General features: G+C 40.6%; 1 protein-coding gene across 1 annotated transcript; it reads right to left on the minus strand.

The window, feature by feature from the left end:
* Positions 1-2,126: 2,126 nt before the first annotated feature.
* Positions 2,127-3,158, minus strand: KRTAP7-1 (keratin associated protein 7-1). The gene has a single exon (XM_087861759.1). It carries the CDS (start codon positions 2,743-2,745, stop codon positions 2,482-2,484), a length of 264 nt encoding a protein of 87 aa, XP_087717885.1. The 5' UTR covers positions 2,746-3,158; the 3' UTR covers positions 2,127-2,481.
* Positions 3,159-17,044: the final 13,886 nt, after the last annotated feature.

Consider the following 17,044-nt stretch of genomic DNA (forward strand, 5'->3'; position numbering starts at 1 on the left):
AGAGGAGCCTGATGTGGGGCTCGATCCCAGAACACCGGGATCACGCCCTGAGCCGAAGGCAGACGCTTAACGACTAAGCCACCCAGGAGCCCCTATTCTGCTTTTGTTCTAAAGAAAAAGGGAACGGTACCTGAAATATATTCTGAAGCGGATTTGCCACTCTGTAAATATTATATATATTACACACATACAGTACTGTATGTGTATTATATTACATGTAGTGATAAAGTAAGTGGGGCAAGATACAAACATTTAATAAATCCAGGCATGCAGAACTTCCTTGTACTATCATGGCAACTTTTCTGTGAATCTGAAATTATGTCCAAAAAAAAAAAAAAAAAAGTCTAACTGGCAAAACACAAAAATAATTATGGTTTTAGAACAATTACTCTTTAGGTAAATGTTAGCCATGATGATAGAATGTAGAATCTTATGGTTGGTAGAGATCCCAAATCATCCATTTAGTACTTGATGCCCCTGGAATTGTCCCACCAGAAGGTCAGTCTACCTATGTGTTGGAGGTTTGCCAGTGAAAGCCCACTTCATCTCCAGATAGCCCCATTCTTTTTCCCTTTTGCACACCCGTATCTGTCTCTATATGTAACTCTTAGCTCACCTCTCTCATGGTCATGTTTATATACCCAAACTTCCCTTCTATGCAAGCTTACCACACTGTTTATGCTATGTTTATACGGACAAGGGCAAATAATAACTCCAAAGGACATTAATGGAGCAATTGAAAAAATCGGAGTATGCACTGTAATTAGGTAATAATACATCAATACTAATTTTCTCATTTTAATAGTTATACTTTCCTTGATCTTAGGCTAAGTGCCATATATATATAGCCATATATAAGTGATATATATATATATATGGCTCTTATCATAGACTATCTCCTATTTTAAGTCCTTGGAAGGAAATGACTAAAGAATATCTATTTATCTTTGGATTATCATTTATAGCACATTAATTGGTATAAAATAAGAGACTATTAAGTGCTCTTTACATATTGAATGAAGTGTATTTAAGTCTTCAAGGCAAGGATAATGTTTTATTTGCCTCTCTGTCCCCCAGATCTTAGGACAATCTTTGGCGTTGTGTCTACTTGGTGTCTATTGAGTGAACATCTCTTGAAACCAGCCAGCTTCCCAGGCCAGTCTCTGTCTCAGGAGGTTTTTATAGTCCCAAAATGCTTAGCACAGGGCCAGAGCCCAGTAGTATTTCATGCATACGTGAAGGAACTTTATATTGGCTTATACTATATTCTGCACCCATAAAGCAGAGATTTAACAAGTCAACGAACAATTATTGAGCACCTTCTCTGAGAGAGGCAGGGGTACAATAAATACTGGATATGTGAATGAATAAGCTTTCATTCAAACAAAGTATTTTGCTTCAATAAAGCAGAGATTTTTCAGGAGACAAGACAAGAAGCATTTCCTAAGTACAGACCACATATCATTTCAAGTGCTTTTGATGGCAACTATCATTCGAAAGAATAAAGGCTTCATTTTTAATACAGTTACATGTATAATCAGAAGTGAAGAGGATGGGAAAAATAAAACTCATCTATCAAAAAGGAAAAAAAAATATTATATGATTTTAGCTGTTGGCTTCCCTTTATTGACCCAATCTTAGAAACTCCTAAAAACAAAGATTCATAACTAGGTCCATTTAGTTGAAACTCTTCCAACAGCCTGTAGGGTTCAAATTTCTCCGGGGCTGAGTGTCATAAACAGCAAGGAAAAGGGGGAAGAATCAAAATGGGATTGTGTCACTAACGAAAGAAGGGAAGAAATGTTTTGAGCCTTCAACAGCTAAGAAATGTTCCTGCTTATAATCAGCATAGAGAAACACTGACAATGGCAGTGTATTTTGAGTTTAATTTAGGACACTTTTAAGGCCCTTTTAAAAACTGAAATCTCAACATTAAGGGACAAAATCATTAGGCATCATCCCATCCCGGTGTACAGTCCGAACTCAAAATAAGATTTGGTTAAAGCCAGCCATTATAGATTGAAACCGGCTGATGAATTCAAAAGCATAAAAGCAGAGTAAAATAAATAACAGGAACAAAAATATGTGTGCTGAATGAAATAGATTTATTAAGAGACTGACAGCAGAACCCCTTTCTACCCACACCCAATTGTAATACATTGATGTCAACGTCGAATTTAATAACACAGGAGCAGATCAACTACAAGAGGCGAACTACTTGCTTCACGGCTAAAATTTAGGTGCGTCGGAGAAACACATCTTGCTCTCGTTGGCTGTAGGTGAGGATCAGTTCAGGATGGATGCCCGAGTGGCTTGTTCAGCATCGGCAAAGACCAGGAGCTCAGTAAGAAGTCAGCAAGAAGACGGAAGACGGATCTCCCACGCGCAGCTGGAGGCAGGAAGACAGCCGCTGCTCTTCAGGCTGGCTGGCACACCGAGAATCGAGGGAGAGTTCTGCAGATGCCTGGAGCCGCAGGTCCATCAGTAAGTGCTGTAGCCGAAGCCAGAGTTCGAGCCCCATGGCCTGCAAAAGCTGCCGCCGTAGCAACAGCCCCTGTTGTACAGGTTGCTACCGCCGAAGCTGTAGCCCAGGGAACTGTAGCCATTGCAGCCGTAACCATAGTTCAGGGGAGAGCCCAAGGGCACGACGCAGTTCAGGGGGGTGGCTCTGAAGGACCTGTGGAAGTTGGTTCCGTAGCAAGGGTAGCCGGGGAAGTAGCTTCCGCAGCAGAAGAAACGAGTCATGGTGGCAGGAGTTGAGGAGGAATAGGATAGATCGGGAAGAGCGAGTTACCCGAGTGTGAATGCAGGTCTGCTCCTGCAGAAGGCTTTTTATACCTCCAGCTGGGGGGCATGACACAGCTGCCTAAACATCTTTCCATTAATTTGCATAAATAAGTATCTTATTTGGTAATAAAATGCGCATAAAGGAACCCACAGACTCATGGCCCACATTTTTGTTGGCTGTTCTATTTGCAAAGGAATGTGCTGTGTCTTCAAAGCCAGGGCCATCCTTGGCTGGCAATTGAATTCTTTTCATCAGTGCCCCATCGTTTACCTACCCTTCTGGTTGCATCATGTGAGACTCTGAATCCTCCGATGATAAACTCCTCCCAAGACACAGCTAGACTAAAAGAGCTTTGGCAACAATGTGAACACTTCTAGGAGTCTTGAAATTCTCTCCCTGTGCCATTCAAAAACATGTATATACCAACTGTTCAATAGGTGTGAGTTTCTTTTGTTACCAGAAAGTTCAAAAGTTCTTTTGTTACGAGTTCTTTTGGAACTTGGAGCTGGTGATTGCAAAACACTGTAAATGTAATGTACTGAACGCCACCACAATATTCCCTTGAAGCCGGGTTCGTTTTCTTTCGTGTGAATTTCACCTCCATAATTTTGTTTTCTTGTTAGTGTTTAGTTTTTAAAACATTGCTACGTGTATCCATGAGAACAAGTCTTCTTTACAGAGGTTGCTGCGGGGACACGAAATAATAGGAAGGCTGTGGATCATCTACCAGTAATTTTCATGTATTTCATTTATGAGCATCTCCCTTGTTAATGCATTTTTCCCCCATGGAGAACATACAATCTTCATTGTAAATCATCTTGCACACCGCCAGGCTGACTTGTGGAGTGGCCACACTGGGGGTGAGTGGAATGAGGTGCAATTTCAAAGTCACGTTGGACCGTGCTTGCTTCTTACCGACTCCTAGTAAAACAAGTTTGGATGCTGTGATCCATTATGAAATGCCAGTTATATTTAAGGAGGCAACACTTATTTCTGCTCACATTTTGCCCTGTGTGAACATTTCTCATGACGAAGGTAAACCAGAAAGAATTTGAGCTCAGCAAAGCTAAGTCTATTCCAATTCAAATGTTTAGGAAATAATCTTTGTTCTATGGGTGAATGAGGGTCTGGATTCTCTGGAAGTAGAAAAAGAAAATGTCATTGATAGCAACTCTTTTGGCTTATTCTCTCCTTAATGGACAATCATGGAGTCCAACAGGCAAAACTAATTATTTCAGTCAGACATCTCTCTCTCTCTCTCTCTCTCTCTCTTAAGATGTCACCTCTCTCAGTTTCTTTGACAGAAGAACTTTTACATGCAACGACATGGATGGAGCTAGAGGATATAATGCTAAGCAAAATAAGTCATCAAAGACAAATACCATATGATCTCACTCATATGTGGAATTTGAGAAACAAAACAAGTGAAAAAGGGGGGAGAAAAAGAGAGAGAGGCAGACCAAGAAACAGCCTCCTAACTATAGAGAATGAAGTGGGGAGGTGGGTGGGGGTTGGGAGAAATAGGCGATGGGGATTAAGGAGGGCACTTGTGATGAGCACGGGGTTGCATGGAAGTGCTGAATCACTATATCCTACACCTGAAACTAGCATTACACTGTATATTAACGAACTGGAATTCAAATTAAAACTTTAAAAAAGAAGAGCTTTTTACAGGTCATTTCCCATAAGTAAATGTGGTTTCTTTTATTCTACAAGCTGTGAGTGTTTATAGTTGGAGAGACTCAAAAGATAAGGTTTATTTTCAAATTCAGTTTTTAACCAAAAAAATGAATGAAAATGATAAGAAGCTGTGTCTTCAAGGGTCGAAATTATATAAACTCTACATAAGCTAATTTAGAAAATTTGAACTATGTCTGTGATGTGACTGCCCTCATTTTAACGCGACGGTTGGGTGGTTGCTGGAAAAATTGAACTGCGGATGCTCCCATCCAATGCCATTGGAACCTGTAATTTGGATCTACTGCCACCTGGTGGCGGTGGTACTTCGGCTACTCGGTCTGAGCCGCAGAACCGGACTTGCCGGGGGTTCTCAAATAACCAGCCGGCAGAAGAAACGTCCTAAGGACTTCTTTGAAATTTGGATTTTCAGAGCAATCTTCTCCACTACCACCATGAGATTCTGGAAATCAATATTTTTAATGAGAATCTCAGGTGATTCTCTTGAATAAATCATCCCGATAAATTCCGAATCAGCCTTTCATGAGATTTCAAGGAATTTGTCTTTGCTTGGCTCTGTGAAATCGCCCCGAGCTGCTTATCTCCCGTGGACATGCGTGTTCGGTGCCAGTCACAGGTGGCCTGTTTCCTTTTGCTCTGGGTGACAGATCATTAAAGAAAAAACCTTCGTTTGTCTTTTCCATTCCCCTGTGTTCTGTTTCTTTTCTCAGGACATACCTGAATAGAAAGGGAAGTAACGGAGACGTATCCAGGCATCTCCGCAGAGGTAAAACCCACCAGAGCTGAACCATGAATTTGTTCCTCACGCCCTCCCCTTTTGCTTGTTTTCCCCAGAGAAAAATTGCCAGCCAAGTATTTGATCGTTATTTGTCTTTATTTTAAATATTAGTAGTAATCAATATTCATGGAAGGCTTACTCTGTGCTAGGTTCTGTTCTGAACACTCCACATGTACTACTTATTTATATGTTTTATCACTGTATATAGTGACAAGACTTACTATGCGCTTTTCTAAGCACTTAGCAAATGTCAATTCATTTACTTTTTACAGGGATCTTATGATGTGGGTATTGTGATATTTCATAAGAACACAGAGGCCAGAGAGTTTGAATAAATTGTTCACTGTCACATGGCTAATAAGCAGAATCAAGCTCCAAAGCCATGCTCTTAACTACTTTGCTGAAGTGCCTTTGATATGTGATTAATACTTGAAAGGGCTTCAGCTTATAAAGTGCCTGAGATCACTTTGTTATGTTCTTGAAGAACACATCAATAAAGAAAGGCTAGTTTTGCTGCTATAACAAACCGCTCCCAATATCAATGCTTGTTAAGATCAGAGGCTTATTTCATGCCCACAGTCCACATCCGGTCGGTGGGCGGCTTGGATACACATCATTCTCATTCACAGACGTGAGCCCACAGAGCCTTCAGTTATCTAAAATACTGCTGATAAGGGAAGAGAAAGTGGCAAATCACGTGTCAGTTCCCAAAGACCCCACCAAATGGCATGCGTTGTCTTCACATTCTTCTCATTCTGTAAAGTTCCACGGCCACACCTGGCTTCACGGTTCCCAAAGTACAATGCTACGTGCCAGAAGCAGGAAATCCGCAATGCACAGAACAGCATTCATGACTCCCGCAGAGAGTTTCTATTCCTCACACACACCAAAAAAATTTGTAAAATATATTTTAATATTTTTAAACACATTTCCCACAATTTAGAAAATAAGATGAACACAGAAATAAAAAGGGGCTTTTTAAGACTAACATAATTTTGGTATCGTAATTAAAATAGCATAGTTTACTATTTTATCTTGCTTATAAGACCGTGTAATTTAAAGTAGTTCTGATACTGGGCGATTTTAAATATACAGCTTTCTGTGCAATTCATTCACCATCAATCTGCATGGGGTCACAGATTACTTGGTACTTTTAATTTTTTCTTTCCCTTCTTTCCTCTGTATCTGCCTGGCCACTTTGTAATCTAATTGAGCAGAGGGTCGTCATAAATACTAGTTTTACAAAGAAAATCCCTCAATGCCAATTGATTTGGGGAAAAAAAGAAATGAGATCTAATACCAAATTTCATTTTACTTCTTTGAATGTATATATTCAATTGAAAGAAAAGAGAAAAAGAATCAACGCAATAGTATCTATGAGGAAGAAGTAAGAAAGAGGAGGCCTATTGACATAGTCACCTGGATATTTAATGGGCATCTTTATCAGACAGGGACTCTCATAGACTTTCTACTCCTACAGGAATCATCTTTGTATACGTTCCAACCCACATCAAGCTGATATAAAATAATGGTGCTTGCCTCATTCCGTCACCAGGGATCTCCTACCTCCCATCCAGGGACTTCACCTTTAACATCTAGGAAGGATACTGACAAGCCTACGTAGCACCCGTGCATGTATAACCCAGAAGTGCAGGGGAGTCAGTGCTTCTCTTTGACCAGGAGAGATGGGAGCCAGGGGATAGAGGCTTTCCATCTGTTCTGCAAATGGACCATCCTGAACAGTTAGGAATCTTCTTCATAAATGGTCCCAGAGAATCAAGAACAGAGTTGTATTTAGCTGAGGTCAACTCAGTAAGACATCCTGATTGGTGCTGTCCACTCTTCTCTGCTTCCTCCTCTTGCCCCTCACCCCAGTTCCCTGAGGAAGAAGTGATACATAAACCCTTTATCTGAAACTGTTTTCTGGAAAACCTAGACCAGAACAGTAGCTCAAAAAATTGTCTTAAATAATACCTCTTTTGAGATATAATTCACATGATAAAATTTACCCTTTTAAAGTGTGCAATTCAGTGATTTTTATATTCATGGAGTTGTGCAACCTTTCCATTTCACGACTATCCAATTTCAGAACATTGTCATCATTCCGTCATCCCAAAAAGAAATCTCATAACCATTAAAAGCCACTCCCAATTCACAACCACTAATCTAAGTTCTGTCTCTATGATTTACCTATTCTGGGCACGTCACTTAAATTTAATCATATAATATGTAGCCTTCGGTGTCTGGCTTCTTTCTCTTCTCGTGTTTTCAAGTCTCCATGTTACAGCATGAATGGGCATTTCATTTCCTTTTATGGCCAAATAGCATTCCATTGTAGGGATAGACCACATCTTGTTTATTCATTCATCAGTTGACAGACATTTAGGTTGTTTCCAATATTTGGCTACTATGAAAAATGCTATGATGAACATTCATGTACAAATGATTTTAACATGTGAAAACTCGAGCTCCTAATTTTCTCCTACACACCTATTCCTTTCCTGGTCTTTCCTATCTCAAAAAATAATGTCATCTAATGGCTCAGAACAAAAGCTTAATTTCTTTCTTCATTATAATTCTTTCATCCAACCTGTCATTTCTTCTTCCAAAGTACATCTCAAATTCATTCACACTTCTCCTTTCTCACCTGCTGTCACCTAGTCAAGCTGCCACCATCTCTACCCGGACTCTTGCCATAGTATCCTCACCAGTTCCCGTTCTCCCACACTCACTCTCCTTCCACGGGATTTTTCCTTAAATATCAGCTAGTGGGACATTTTCAAAATAAAGTGTGCTTTACCCTCATTAAAAAGCTTTTGGTGATTTCCTATTGGTCTTAGGGAAACGAAATTCAAACTTCTTTTTTTTTAAGACTTTATTTATTTATTTATTTGACAGAAAGAGAGAGAGCACAAGCAGGCAGAACAGCAGGCAGAGAGAGAGGGAGAAGCAGTCTCCCCACTGAGCAGGAAACAGGATGCAGGACACGATCCCAGGACCTTGAGACCATGACCTGAGTTGAAGGCAGATGCTTAACCGACTGAGCCACCCAGGCGCCCAAAATTCAAACTTCTCACACAGTCTGGTTCTTGTCAACCTTCCGATCTCACTTCGTATTACTTTCCTCCCTTCTCGTGATCACACAAGTGGTCTCCTTCCTCGCTAGAATGTCCTGATAGTAGGCACTTTGTCTTACCTGTGCCTGACTAACACATAGTTGGAACTCATTAGTATATCTTAATCTCCTGAATGAAGGGATGAATGAAATTGTTGTTGGAGTTGCCATGAAAGATGAGTATGATATGAACAGGTGGAGGCTAAAAGGCATTTAGGAAGAAGGACTCTTATTGGCAAAGGCAGAGCGGGAGTGTCTGGGTTTGTCTGGGGATCAGTGAGCTGATCCATTCAGATGGAGGACTGCACTGTGTAGGGAAGTTAAGGAGAAAATTCTGGTAAATGAGTGCCAGAGTTAGAGAAGGGATAGCCTTACGTGCATGACAGGTGTGGAGGTAGATAAAAGAGCAGTTACTAAAGGATTTAATTGAGGAAATGATGTGATTAGGGCTGCCTTCGTGTGAATGATAGGTTGCAGGAGAGAGCAATGGAGGGAGGGACACCTATTCATATTCCACTGAATTGTTTAATTCAAAGAATAATTGAGAATCTGAATTAAGCTAGTGGCAATAAAAATGGGGATAAGAAGACAGACTTGAGTGACATTGTAGAGGAAAACTGTATAGGGCTTACTTAGCACTGAATAAGATGTCGCCATGAAGGAAAGAAAGAAACCCAAAGGCTCACTCCTAGCACAGGGCGAATGCACTTTGAGTAATGGCAATAAGGAATTCAGGGGGAGGGTGCTGATTTTGAGGGGTTCCTTGTGCCGAGGAAGTTATGTAGGCATATCTCGGAGACACTGCAGGTTCAGTTCCAGACCTCCACAATACAGCGAATATCCCAGTGAGGTGAGTCAAATGAATTTTTTGGTTTCTCAGTGCATATAAATATTATGTTTATACTCTACCGCAGTCCTGTAAGTGTTAAATAGCATTTTGCCTACGAAAACAATGTGCACACCTTAATTAAAAAAATATTTTATTGCTAAAAAATGCTAACCATCATCTGAGCTTTCCACGAGTTGTAATCACTGATCACAGATCATCATAACAAATATAACGATAATGAACAAGTTTGTAATGTTGTGAGAATTAACAAAATGTGGTACAGGGACACAAAGTGAGAAAATGCTGTTGGAAAATTGGGGCTGATAGATTCGCTCGACACAAGGCTGCCACCAACCTTCAATGTATAAAAAACACAACATCCGTGGAGGGCAATAAAGTGAGGCATGCCTGTAATTACATGTTAAAAATAAACAGGAATAGCTTAGAAGAAAAGAAGCTGGATGGAACTACTGGGCCTTCATCTCCTGAAGGTAATAGTACAAAGATCATTGGTAAATAAGATCCACCAGATAAAAGAGAAAGACTGAGAATAGAACGTGGGGAACTCCTGCTTCTAAGGGGATGAGGAGCAAGGGAACTCAGAGATGTTAGTAAACAAGACCCAGAGAGTAGCAGGGGAGTCATGTTCACAAAGCTAACAGGCACTATAACAAGTGGGAGAGTTTGTGGGGCAAAGTCAACGGCACCTGACACCATAATAGTCAAGGACGATGAGGATTGAGACCACGTCATTGAATCTGGCAAAAATAGTTATTAATGACCTTTGAGGAAAATCATGCAGTAAAAGAGAGGGGGACAATCTGCAGTGTAAGTGATTAAGACTGGCAACACTCATTTTATTTTTTCATATTTTATCTTTTTTTTAGAGAGAGAGAGAGCACTCGTGTGAGGGGGAAGGGGCAGAGAGAGAGGAAGAGAGAGAATCTTAAGTAGGCTCCAAGCTCAGCACGGAGCCCCGTACGGGGCGGGCTCGATCCCATGCCCCTGAGATCATGACCTAAGCCAAAATCAATAGCTGGACGTTTAACCAACTGAGCCACCCAGGCGCTACCCCGGCAGCACTAATTTTAAGAAGAACAAATAAAAGTAGACTACCCTTCAGAAGTGATTATCAAGGCAGGTAAGAAAAATGATGAGAAAAGATAGCTCAAACGGTAGAAGGATCAAGCAGTAGTTCTGTTATTTGTTGGGTTTTTTATATATAAAATGTAAGAAATCTGAATGTTAGAAACAGTCCAACTCCTGCATTTTTAAAATTTATTTTTTTAAAGATTTTATTTATTTATTTGAAAGAGTGAGAGGGAGAGAAGGAGCAGAGGGAGAGGGAGAATCAGACTCTCCGCTGAGCAGGGAGTCCAAAGTGGGGTTCCATCCCAGGACCCTGGGATCATGACCTGAGCCGAAGGCAGATGCTTAACCAACTGAACCACCCAGGTGCCCAGTCCAGCTCCTGCATTTTATACTTGAGGAAAGTGAGTGTCAGGAAAGAAAGCTTTATACCTATGTTGCATTGTCAGTGTTGATTTGAGCCTAAAATCAAAAAGTCTTCGTCCTTATCCATTACAGACTTGAATCCAACCAATTTTTCAGAAAAATAATTGGTTCCTTTTCTGCACCTTACCTCTTATGGTGGGCAGATCTAAGATGGCCGCCATGACCTCTCTCTCTTGATATTCACACTTTTAAGAAATACTTCTCCTGAGTGTGTGTGGGACCTGGGACTTGCATAGAATAGAATGGATAGAGTATGATAAATTTATAGAATATGATGAATAGAATGGATAGAATATGATGTCATGTAATCATGGTGACAGGACCTCACTTCTGTGGTTATATTACAAAAGGCTATAACATCCATCTTGCTGAAAGACTTTCTCCCTTGCTGGTTTGGAGAAAGCTAGTTCCGTGTTGCAGAGACCCACATGGCAGGAAACTGGAGTCAGCATCCAGTCAGCAGCCAACAAAAGAATCTAATGGGACTGGGGAGTCCAATGGCTGCAAGGAATCGAATTCTAGCAGCAACCATGTGACCTTGGAAGTGGATCCTTCTCTAATCAAGCCTTGGGATGAGACTGCGACCCCAGCAGATACCCTGGTTGCAGCTTTCAGATGGGACCCTGAAACACAGAACTGGCAATCTATGCCCACAGTCCTGACCCAGAGAAACTGGGGTGCTGAACTAACGGGGTGCTGTTGCCAATCGCTGCTTGTGGTGATACTGTCACACAGCAAGAGAACACTAATAGGCATTTCGTCCACACACAGGCACACAGATCCAGTCTGTCACTGACCCAATAGTCTCTGAAATGTATGCAGATCAGTTCACATTTCTCCATAACCAGCCACCAACGGGCATTCTCATTTTGCTCTTTACTCACTGCTTCACACTTGGGGTGAGTTACTTTTCTGCACACTGCTTGGCACAAGGAAGAAAGGGCACAGTCCAGGTCACCCATTTGCTCCTAAATAACTGTCTTCCTCAGCCGTGCACCAGGTTATCAAAATTGCTCCCGCCTGTCTCAGCAGTCCAGCACACAGCTAACCCTGACCACTTTTTCTCTTTAAAGAATTCCATATTTCTGCTCTCCTCTGATGGCAATATTTTTATTTTTCCAGATTGTTATGATTTGTCCTTTCTTAAAAAAATATCTTTCTGGGGCACCTGGGTGGCTCAGTCGGTTAAGCGTCTGACTCTTGACTTTGGCTCAGATCATGATCTCAGAGTTATGAGATCGAGCCCCATGTAGGGTTCTGTGCTGAGCGTGAAGTCCACTTAAGATTCTTTCTCTCTCTCCCTCTCCCTCTGCCCCTCCCGAGCTCACACACACACACACACACACTCTCACTCTCTCTCTCTAAAAAAATAAAAAAATAAAAATCCTTTCTGTCATTTCTAGGGATATGGAGGAGTAGGAGGTAGGCATCTGTGTGTAGTCTGTCGTTTTGATACAAAACCCCTTCCAGAATAATTTTTACTATATTATGCTGCCTCCCCCCAAATCCATTTATAGACATTTTTCTTGGAACTAAATTCTGGCAGGGATTTTTTGTAATGGCTCATGCAAGTGCTATGCAACCACTACAAATTATATTTATGAAGAATATTTAATGGCATTGCCAAATCCTCACACTACAATGATAAGTAATAAGACAGTACAAAAACTGTATATTGAGTTTTCCTCCTCCTTGAAACAAAATATTAAGCCATGTGATGTACACAAGAATATCCACAAGACAATAGAAGGGGGGCTGAGAACAGACCTTGGCAAAGCCCTAAGAGACTGAGAGGAGAAGCAGAGAGAGGGAAAGCTGATGCGGAGAGGGGTTGGGTGGGTGAGGGAGCTAAATAAGACTGTGGAAATCTTGGAAGGCTTCCTGGAGTAGGATACCAGTGAGCTGATTCTTAAGGAACTAGAAGGGAGCCTGAGGAGAAGGGACCCAAGAGAACTGAGCAAGGGAACAACAGATCAAGCAGTCAGTGGAGGAAAAAGGAACATGAGAAAAGTGATCCAATGTTAAGCGTTGAGACACTGGTATCACAGAGCCTGACCCACAAAAGGACCCAGAAGCAATTTTTTTAAAGATTTTATTTATTTATTTGACAGAGATAGAGACAGCCAGTGAGAGAGGGAACACAGGCAGGGGGAGTGGAAGAGGAAGAAGCAGGCTCCCAGCAGAGCAGGGAGCCCGATATGGGGCTTGATCCCAGGACTCTGGGATCACACCCTGAGCCGAAGGCAGACGCATAACGACAGAGCCACCCAGGCGCCCCCAATAGCAATTTTTAAAATACATTAATAAACTGGTGCTAATTGACCAGAAAAGTAAAAACAAAACAAAATAAAACAAAACAAAAAACGCTGTTCTGAGTATAATCAATATTGTAACATTTTGATAGCAGCCAAACAGGTGATGCTGATGCTGAACTCTCTAGGAGCTTGTCCTAAAGCCTGCTGCCCTCTTCAGACAGAGCCGTCATCCTGGACCCCACTCAGAGGAGCCAAGGCATTGGGCAGCCTCCAGGAGACGTGTGGCACGCACCAGTCATCTAACTTTGAACCAGCCCTGATCTCCTCCTTGTCCCAGTATCTCCGTAAGCATCATATAGACCATAGTGTGAGAAAGTGTTAGCTCCCCAAAAGCAATCTGTAAATCCTTACTAAATACCTTTAATTTAACTCAGCTGGGTTTCTGAGTCCCTATTCCACCTGCCAGATTAGAGATTGTCCTAGAACAATTATCCTGATGTTGCCTCTTGCTATCCCCCTTCCTGTTTTTCTCCCTTCCTCGGTTAGTGAACAACATAGCATGGGCTTTAGACAGGAACTGAAAGATACCTGTTGGCTCATTTAGTCTAAGAATACCCAATTTTCCTGGTTTCCCAAGAGGAGAAACAAGCTGATTTAAAAAACAACAACAAAAGGGCGCCTGGCTGACTCAGTCAGTAGAGCATGTGACTCGATCTCAGGGTTGTGAGTTTGAGCCCCACTTTGGGCATAGAGATGACTTTAAAAATAAAAATTAAAAAACAGCAACAAGTTCCTAAATGTCATAAACATTTGGAACTAAATTCTGGCAGGCCCTAGACTACCTTGCAGTGATTAGTCTTGTAACTCTTCATTCTTTCATACAGGAATCAGTAGAACACTCTTGTCGGTGTGCACAACCATATCAAAACGGTAAGAACTTTCTTACACCAGGCTTGACACCCTCCATAAAATTGAAGCTTGACAGAAAAATTTGTAGACACCTTCCAAACCAGCAGTGAATAAGTAAAGACGTATTCTAGGGGCGCCTGGGTAGCACAGTCGTTAAGCGTCTGCCTTCGGCTCAGGGCGTGATCCCGGCGTTATGGGATCACATTAGGCTCCTCCACTATGAGCCTGCTTCTTCCTCTCCCACTCCCCCTGCTTGTGTTCCCTCTCTCGCTGGCTGTCTCTGTCAAATAAATAAATAAAATCTTTAAAAAAAAAAAAAAAGACGTATTCTAAAGAATCATTAGAAGATTTAAAAAAAGTTTTAGTCCTATGATTCGAAAGAAAACTAATCATTAAATGTATTCATACAGTAAATAAATATTGATTCAGCATTCTTTGTGTACAAAGTACTTTCCTAGTCACTGTTGAGAATATCAAGATTAAAGGTACAGTGACAGTCTCAAAGAAATTTGTGAATGGGGGGCGGGTTGGGGAATGAAGGAGAGAGGTCAAAATTGTGTTAATATGTGAGAGCACCAAGGACCATTAGAAAGAAAATTCACTGGCCTGGGTTGAACATGGGGTAGATGAAAGTCAGATTAGAGACTTGAGATTCATGAAAACCGTTTGCAGAAGGGGTAGTGAAGGAGGGCATGATGACAACCGTGACATAAATAAAAACAAAATATCACTTCTGCAAGATAGAGAATCACAAGTAGCAAGTCCAGTTATGAACAATGAAAAACTCTATCTTTGAAATGACACTAATAGTTGGATTAATGAACCCAGAGAGGAACAAAGATTAATATGAAGCCTGAAGAACCAAGCTGCCTTCCCGGGTCTAACAGAGAACTGAGACATCTCCTCACCAATAAAACCGTACTTAACTTTTAACTAGTCCCAGGCAAGTCGCCCAAATGTTTTTGAGATATAGGCTGTTTTCATCTTTTCTTTGCTGAGTACTCTCTTGTGGCATAGATAGAAAATGGAACTATTCCTACACAAAGAGTCTGAGCACTGGGTTAATATATTAAAACCTTTGGAGACATCTTCAAAAACCTATAAAATTCAGATTATTCGCTTAAGCAAGGAAGCGGAAATGCTTCATATCACTGTTTCATTGGGCTGGGAGAAAGGTAAAGGTAGAAGCGAAAAAAAAAAAAACAACCTAAAATTGTGATCATTTGTCAAGACAAAGGCCTGGATTTTCTAATTTCTTTTTTTTTTTTTAATTAATTTATTTATTTGAGAGAGAGAGAGAGAAAGTGAGAGCGGGGGAGGGGCAGGGAGCGGGAGAGAGAATCTGAAGCAGACTCCCCACTGAGCAAGGAGCCTGACATGGAGCTCATCTCATGACCCCAAGATCATGACCTGAGCCGAAACCAAGGGTCAGATGCTTAACTGACTGAGCCACTGAGGCGGCCCTAGATTTTCTAATGTCTAATGATTACGCCTTTCATTCTGAACACAACACCTGCTGCTGTGTTTGGAGCAGAGGTAGAGTTCCCATAGACTCAAGAAGTCTGTCCTGACAGACTCATTGTTACTAATATTAAAATGGGCACCAATATTAATAACAAAAAATGATTATTTATTGAACCCAATATGTCTGGCACTCCTCTCAGTGGTTGGCAAGCATTATTTCTTCTGATCCTCACACAGTCCCTGGGAGGTACTTCCTATTATTATTCCCACAATGCAGGTGAGGACATTAAGGATCACAGAGGTGAAATAATTTGCCCAGGGTCCCATAGTTCTTAAGTATCAGAGCCAGAAGTTGAACCCAAGCAGTCTGAGGGAATGATAAAAAGCGAGAAATCTAAAAATAAGCGAGAGTCTAAAAAATTATATTTTAGAACAAAATCAAGGTTAAAATTTTAGTTGGGTCATGTGAATCCGTATTTTGTATTATGACTTTATTGCACTTCTTAGCAGTAAACAGTGGTTTAGAAAGAAGGAATAGAAGGTAGGGATTGGTGGATCCCCTAAGTCTGAATTCTAATGACAAAGAAAGGAGTTAAGGATGGCAAGAGATGCTGGGCTACCTCAAAAAGCCTAATTAAATGAAACAAAACAGATGAACATAGGGGAAGGGAAGGAAAAAATAAAATAAGATGAAAATTGAAAGGGACACAAACCATAAGAGATGCTGAACTCTAGGAAACGAATTGAAGGTTGCTGGAGGGAAGGTGGGTAGGGAGAGGGCGGAATTGGGTGATGGGCATTAAGGAGAGCACTTGATATAATGAGCATTGGGTCTTATATGCAACCAATGAATCACTAAATTCTACCTCTGAAACTAATAAAAAAAAAGCCTAATTAAATTGGGAAACAATGGTACCTAGATAAAACTGATTTGACAGGTAAATATGTAGGGAAGAGGAAAATAGCCTTCTTTCATGGTGCAACTTTCATAGTAGAAGTACGTGCTTAATATTGTGAATGACTACTAATGTCATCATCGGGAAAGCAAAATGGCACAATTCTCATGGAGGATGATTTGGTACTCCTTAGCAAAATTTCACATGCATTAACTTTTTGACTCAGATATTTCCTTCTAAGCATCCATTTCAATGATGTAATGAAAAAAATTAGAAATGATATATGCACAAAGCTATTCATTGCATCATTATTTGTAAAGGTAAAATATTGGAAACAACCTACATACCTACCAATAGTAGACTGCTTGATAAACTATGCTTCATCTGTATAATCTGATAGTAGGCACTGGAGTTATATCCAAAATTTACTAAACAAAAAAAGATCAGTGCAGAGTATTGGCATTATGCCACATTTGGGGTAAGAAATGGGGATTTACAGGGATTTATCCATATTTGCTTATAATTTTTTAAAAGAAACAGCAGAAACAAATGGAAAACATAAAAAGTTACAATAGGGACAAGGAGAATAGGACACAGAGAATAGACTATACCTCATTTTATAGTTTTGACTTTGAAATCATGCAACTGTTTTAATAAATTTTAAAAATAAAATAAAAAAAACAATCTGAAAATTGAAAACAATGTGAAAGAAATGAATCCAACTAAATGTCAGGTGGGTGGTGTAACAATTTTTTCAAGTGACTCTAACATACAGATTTTTGGCTTTGAATCCCTAG

The sequence above is a fragment of the Ursus americanus genome, chromosome 4, assembly GCF_024610735.1.
Source record: "Ursus americanus isolate L20-20 chromosome 4, mUrsAme1.1.p, whole genome shotgun sequence".
NCBI classification, from domain to species: domain Eukaryota; kingdom Metazoa; phylum Chordata; class Mammalia; order Carnivora; family Ursidae; genus Ursus; species Ursus americanus.